This window comes from Camelus dromedarius, chromosome 5 (assembly GCF_036321535.1).
Source record: "Camelus dromedarius isolate mCamDro1 chromosome 5, mCamDro1.pat, whole genome shotgun sequence".
In the NCBI taxonomy this organism is placed as follows: Eukaryota; Metazoa; Chordata; class Mammalia; order Artiodactyla; family Camelidae; genus Camelus; species Camelus dromedarius.
In genome coordinates this window covers 55,144,057-55,150,539 of record NC_087440.1, presented here as the reverse complement: position 1 = coordinate 55,150,539, position 6,483 = coordinate 55,144,057, and the positions used below count along the sequence as shown (strand labels likewise).

Below are 6,483 nucleotides of genomic sequence, written 5' to 3'. Positions count from 1 at the left end.
TGGGGGCAGGAGCAGCCCAGGCGGAGTGCAGTTTGAAGCTGCTCTGTGGCCACGCAAGGCCTCGGCTACAGGTGACCCTGGCTCCACCTGACTCCGGCCCTGCCCCACTCTACCAAGCAGACTTGGCCAAAAGCCTCCTCAGCCGTTTACATCCTTCTCCTGTGGGACCATCCCAGCCTTCCTCACTCAGCACTCCCCCCCCCAGCCCCTCCCCTAGAGCACTGACCAGTGCTTCTCCACAGCCCACACAGCTGATGCGGCTGCAAGGCTCTTTGGGTGGGTACTCAACTTCAAGCCAACCTAGTTTTTAGGTCCTCCACAGTAGCTTTCTGGGGTCTGCTACCTTCCAGCCCCACCAAGCGTTACAAGACCACAGGCCTAAATATATCCTCAATGACTTCTGAACAATTATGCCTAGGTAATACCTCATCCAACAGGAAATACAGTGGGAGCTGAGCAGACAACAGATTCAAAATGCGTTAAAGGGTTGCAAAAACATGAGATCATAACGTTAAGCGAAGATGGTCTCTTTTCAGTGGCAGAAAAGAATTCTCTTCTCCCTTCAACAACTCAAAAAAATTTTTTTAATTCTTAGGACTCAATTCACAACATCCTCCTTCAATATTACCTCAAAAAGGAAAACAAATCTGCAAAACTCAGGTCCCATTTTAAGATGCATGTTTTTATTGAAGTTAAAAAAAAATTGTAACCAGACAGGAAGAATAAAATAGGCAAGAATGTTATATTCTGACTATATAATATTCTCTCATTCTTGGTAGATCACTAAAATATAACCAAGGATTGTTCTCTATGCTAATTTTAAGGTTGTCCAGTTAAACCATTATTTGGTATCCTTTCAACAGGTTAACCTCTTAACTATTTAGAGTTTCTTCTCAGAAACATTCATATATTATACAGAAAACATTCATAGTTTATTTGGGAAACATTCATATCTTACGCAGGATATACAAATTTAAGACGAGACAAGAAAACAAAAACCACACAACTGTAGCTGCAACACTATCCTAGCTGCATTGTGGTGATTATGTTGTTCAGTCAGCCGTCCACTATTTACAACTGGATTTTAATAGTGTTATTTACAGAGGGGCCAAAAGCACTCATCTAAAGTAAAGGCGCTCGGGTTTAATGTGCACTTTCATAGCCCTATGAAAACACAACCATTATATACACTGTAAACACCACAGGGCATGAAATCCACCTCCAACCACAAATATCAATCTCACAAATCACGCACACAAGGTCCAAGTTAAGGTGCCCGACTTCCTCTGTAAGCACACTTCTCATCCAAGAGTACTGCTGTTCTTCTCACAGGACACTGTTCACTTATTTCAAACACGATGACAGTGCTCAGAACATTCCTGGAACCCCTTCTGGGGGACTGCCTGCATATTCAGCAATGAACTCTTCTGAACATTCTGGACGGTGGCAAGTCCTCACCCTCTGAGGAAGGATGTGATCTGGGAAATCAGCATAGTTATTCACAGCCCAGTGACACACTGCGGGCTACCCCCTGGACCAAACACGCGGCACTGCTGTAAAACGACGAGAGTGATGCTCCCGCACAGCTCGTCAGACACCTGAGCGGCGGCCGTCCAGATGGGGCGAGCGGAGGCTCCTGGAGTGGGGCTCAGACAGGCAGCACCCACTGCAATGGGCGGTGTCTTGCAGCTTTAAAAACCAGCCCATCACCTCACACACGGACTCTAGTACTCCTCTTCGGCTTCAGTCCCTTTTGATTTCTTGTGGATTGCCCGATTGAAGCTGTGGCAAGCCGGGACCCAGTGATTGTCATGAAGCCCCAGCTTACAGCCAGGGAAGCCCTTCTGAGACCGGTGGCAGCACATCCAGTATCCTGGCCCGTAGGGCAACGCCTGGCAATAGGGCTTAGGGTGCCACCGGCACAGGGACACGTCCCCTTTCACATACTTCTTCTTGCACTGCTTGCACGGGTCCTCTCTATAGCGTGGATCCCGAACCCAGCGAGAATCTGCTGGCCTGATATTGTAATATTCAATGATAAACTTGAAATAGCAGCAGGTACATTTAAGAGCCACTAAACTCTTAGTGGGAAGTAACCTGAAGATTTTCACCATAATGTGGTGGGGCAGAAACGCCATGTACTGCTGAGGCTCCAAAAGCTGCTGGATTTTAAATCTGGTCTCCAGAAAGTCATGTGACACCTGCTTCTTCCAACTGGACGCCTCGAGCACTGGTAACGTACTTTCCACAGGAGAGGCCGGGGGGACAAATGAATCCGCTGAAAGCCTTTTTTCCCCAGACGCACTGTCACCCTCAGCAGCATCTTCAAGCTGACTGGCCCCAGAAGGCTCTTCTGTTGTGCTTTCGCTCAACTGGGAACAGCCCGACTGGTGCTGACCAGGAGTCAAAAAAAACAACATCCCTGGAAGTGGGTCTTCGCAGGATTTTAAACTAGAAGCCTGCTCTTTCTCTACCTTGGACACAGTGATGCTAATACACAAAGATTCTTTTCTTCTCTGATCAGGATTTTGGTTAGTAAGTGGCACAAGCTCTTGACTCATACAATCAACAGCATCTGTGGGCAATTCAATGGCTTGGGGAGAGGTGCGAGGAGGAAACAGTGACCCGACAGGTTCCTCTGTCATTTCCACGTCGTATCTATTGCTGCTTTTCCCGGCAGTCTGCTGATCTGGCTGCAATCCTGCACTGTCCGTGTGGAAACTCACATCTGCAGGCAGTGGGGCACAGCCCCGAGGAGCGCCGTCCCAGGCCTGGTCCCCCTGAGGAGAGCAACGGTCAGCTCTCAAGGGGCCACAGTCCACAGACACAGACCCCACAGGATTCGCCTGAGTGTCAGGCACCTCCAAGGCGCCTTTGTTTGCTCTGCTTTCATCAGCCTGAGTGCCACTCACAAGCAGCATGCGGCCTACGCTGCGACGGAAGCTGTTATTCCTCGAGAGGCTCCCGGGCTCCCGCTGGCTCTGTTGCTTCAAGCACTCGGACTCCAGCCTGGCCACCATGTCGAGGACGCGGACCGGCTCGCTCTGTGGTTCACCAACCTCAGGATTCCTCCTTTCTGTGGGTTCTTCACATGCCCCTAGAGCAGAAAAGGGCTCAGAGGCTGGGGGCACACCCCTGGATTGGCCAGAAAACCTCACCACGGCAGCTGAGTTAGTGCAGTTTTTCGCACAACTGGCTAGCAGAGCACTGGCTCTTTGCTCGAGGAAGGCAACCATCTGGATGACTGACAGAGGCCTTCCGGCATAGACACTGTCCCCGCTGTCACTCACATAATGCACAGAACAGTGCTCAATGCCACACGCAAAAGGCTCAGGCTGGTAGCACCTGCTGTTGACTTCCTTCATCCTTTCCAACTGTATCTTGGCTTTTTTAAGATCCCCTGATTTTTTCCTTCTTTTAGTAGCTCTCCCATCAATATCCCAGGAGCTTTTTATTTTCATAGATCCTATTCTATTGCTACACTGGTGGGCTGCAAAGAATGCGATCTTCTCCTTGGTATTTCCTGGTTTCACAACAGCCCAGATATCAAGTGGCCCTTCCCCTTCTTCGCCCTGGTGGATTGTTGCAGATGGTGCATTCTTCTTGGTTTTAACACTCACGCTGCTCTCTACGGGACTCTTCCCACTCATACTGCACAGAACATTTGGAGATAGGACCCCAAAAGGCTCTCGAGATGATGCTTTACCAAGAGAGGCTGAAGCAAAGACACTTGGTTTCATGCAGCTAGCTTTGAGTTTTTCATCATTTATAGCCTCCTGGTGGCTCATAGGAGTTCTCAGAGTTTCCGTGCTGATTTCCAGAGGTCGCACTTGCTTCTGCAGTTTCCAATATGGCTTTAGGTGCATAACAGAGGTTCTAAGGAAGGAAATACACATTTGATTAAGATACTGATTTCATTTTTTAGAAAAGTTTTTTTTTAAACTTACATTCTCATGATTCTAGGAAATAACAGAAACATTTTCTACCAGTTCCCTAAATCTTTAACAACTCTCATTTCAGCTAGTTTTAATGTATATAGATCAAGCATAACAAAAGCAAAATAACCTCTTTCCATGGAGTACAGGCTAGAAGATAAATAGGTGAATTTCAAACTGACTAGACCAAGTGAATTTTAGAAACTGATTATTAGTTAACATTCTATACATAAAATCTGTCCATTAAATGTGAAGAAATTTGAACTCACTGAAAACATTCCAGTCAGTACAAGGCACAGTATAGAAGAAATGAAAATATAAGAGGAACCCATCCAGAATCCCTAGTAGGTTAACACTATTTCTAAGTCATCACAACTAGCATTTTATTGATCTCAAAACAGTCTATCAAAATTGTTATAGTGCTTTCCAAGTTATTCCCATACTGTTGAATATTTAGATGTTTACAATTCTCATTATCTACTTATGTACTTTGCCCATCTATTAGCCTTCATTTTCTAACCAATCTACTTGTATATGCTCTTAGCTGTCAAATTTTCTGCAAATATCTTTTTTTCTGCAAATATCTTAAATCAAATACAGAAACCACAGTATCACTCATCAGCTAGACATGGTGATTTTTACCTTGGACAAGTCACTTCCTCTCTGGGTCTGAGATGAAATGTTAACAGAGGGGTTGGAATACTATTACCTAATGATTTTGTCAAAATATCTCACTGCTACACAGAACACCCCAGACTGAGGAAAAAGTGTTTTGTAGAGATGCCTGGTCTACAAAATAAACCTACAGACCAAAATAAACATCTACAGTCACAGATTAGTGGGAGTAAGGAAAAGCAAGAGCTTTCACAGGTCTAAGCCCATGGGCTCCACCTACTCTTGGCTCCTGGTGACACAGTCTAAAACACACACACTGGGCAATCCAGCACATTCCCTTTTCATTCGCTCCATAGCATTTACCCAGTGCCTGCACACTGTGGCAGCCTGCATGGTATGCAGTAACTGCTTTCAGGTATCAGTTTTAATCACCAAGAGTGAAAGTAATTATCCGTAACAAATTTACCTTTCATTTCAACTTTTAATTCCTAGAGTCCAGTCTCAGCTAAAAGGAGAAATATGGATACGAATACCTTCTAGCTAGGTAAAGCGAAATCTTACTTTTAAGGCACACCAAGTATCTTTAAGAAGATAACTCTGAAATAGGTCAGACTGATTTGTTTCTGATCTTTGGTGATTTATATCCTTAATCTTTAGAGATCTTCCCCCTTTCTGCACTATAGCATTTTTAATAGCTTTATATTCTACACAATACAGAATCATACATTCTATAATTCAATCTTACAAAAAGAGCCACCCAGATTTCTTCAAGAACAAGATGGAGGTATATGGCTAAAATAAACGAATAAATGAATAAAAGAGACACATCCAGTGCTGTCTGTGTCGATGATTTTCGGGGTTTTTCATATCCCTTCAACCCTTCTCTAAGTGAAATGTAAGAAATGGAGGCTGTTGAAAAATCCAATTAATTCTCACATAATGATCTCATAACAGAATGTCTGTGAATAAATTTAAACTTTAGCAATGTGTGTGCCATTCTGCATTGCACAATATGTTCTCTTCACCTTCCTCCCCAACACATTATTTTAGGTGCTATTATTGATAGACAGGGGCATTAGGAAGAAACTAATGTGATTACAGAAAGCTTTTGTTTGCTTTTATTAACCTGTAAAGTAAGCTCAACTGACACATTACTAATAGACAAGGTTTTAGCAGGATTAAAATAGATGATCCCAAGGAACAGAAGTGAGGAAGGATACAAGAGGGAAGGAAAAAAGCCAGTAAGGTCATTTGATACAACCAGGGTGACTGTGGAGGCAGGCCCTGAAGAAAGCAGAACCTCTAGGCAGACTCGCATAACCCGCTGGTTGAAGCATGCCTGGGATATTACCCTCTCTTCCCTTCCTTTGCTGGGCTTAAAGGCCCTGAGACAGAAAATAGAAAAGTGCCGGCAAGACTTAGAGACATTGCAAAAATCTGAGTTTTGGTTGAAATCAGTAGTGGACCAGGAAGACATGACGCAGAGCATCAGGAGCATCTACTACAGAAATCCATAAAATAAAAAACTTCACATCTCTAACAGATTACACTACATGGTGGTACTTTCCTCACCCCCACCACCCCCCCCAACTGCCCCTCAGTCCCTCACACAGGCACTGCAGAAGGCTCCAGCCAGGTTTCCATGATTGCCAATCTCTTCTCACAATTGTATTTTAAAAGTTCACAATAATAAAGTCCTACTTCTTTGCAATTAAATAAAATGCAGGGTTATAGCACCTACCCACACATGAGTGTTCATTAGATGGCTCAAAAATCTCCTTTAAAAAAAAATCAAGATCCCTGGGCCCACTGAATCAGAATTTCTGGGATGGGCCAAGAATCTGTTTGAACCTTAGATTCAATTTGGAAAGGGCTTTTAAAGCTCACGTGTTAGACCTCTCGTAAGTGTCTGTAGGGTTCTGGATATGGGCTG

At 44.4% G+C, this 6,483-nt stretch overlaps 1 protein-coding gene across 4 annotated transcripts in view; it reads right to left on the bottom strand.

Annotated features, from left to right (window-relative positions):
* Positions 1-663: 663 nt before the first annotated feature.
* FBXO34 (F-box protein 34) overlaps positions 664-6,483 on the bottom strand; it is a 67,914-nt gene continuing 62,094 nt past the window's right edge. For all 4 annotated transcript variants that reach the window (XM_031453763.2, XM_031453764.2, XM_031453766.2 and 1 more), the window contains one exon: positions 664-3,876. In XM_031453763.2, the coding sequence (XP_031309623.1) occupies positions 1,725-3,866 (2,142 nt within the window). In that variant the 5' untranslated portion in view covers positions 3,867-3,876 and the 3' untranslated portion in view covers positions 664-1,724. The remainder of the gene's footprint in view (positions 3,877-6,483) is intronic.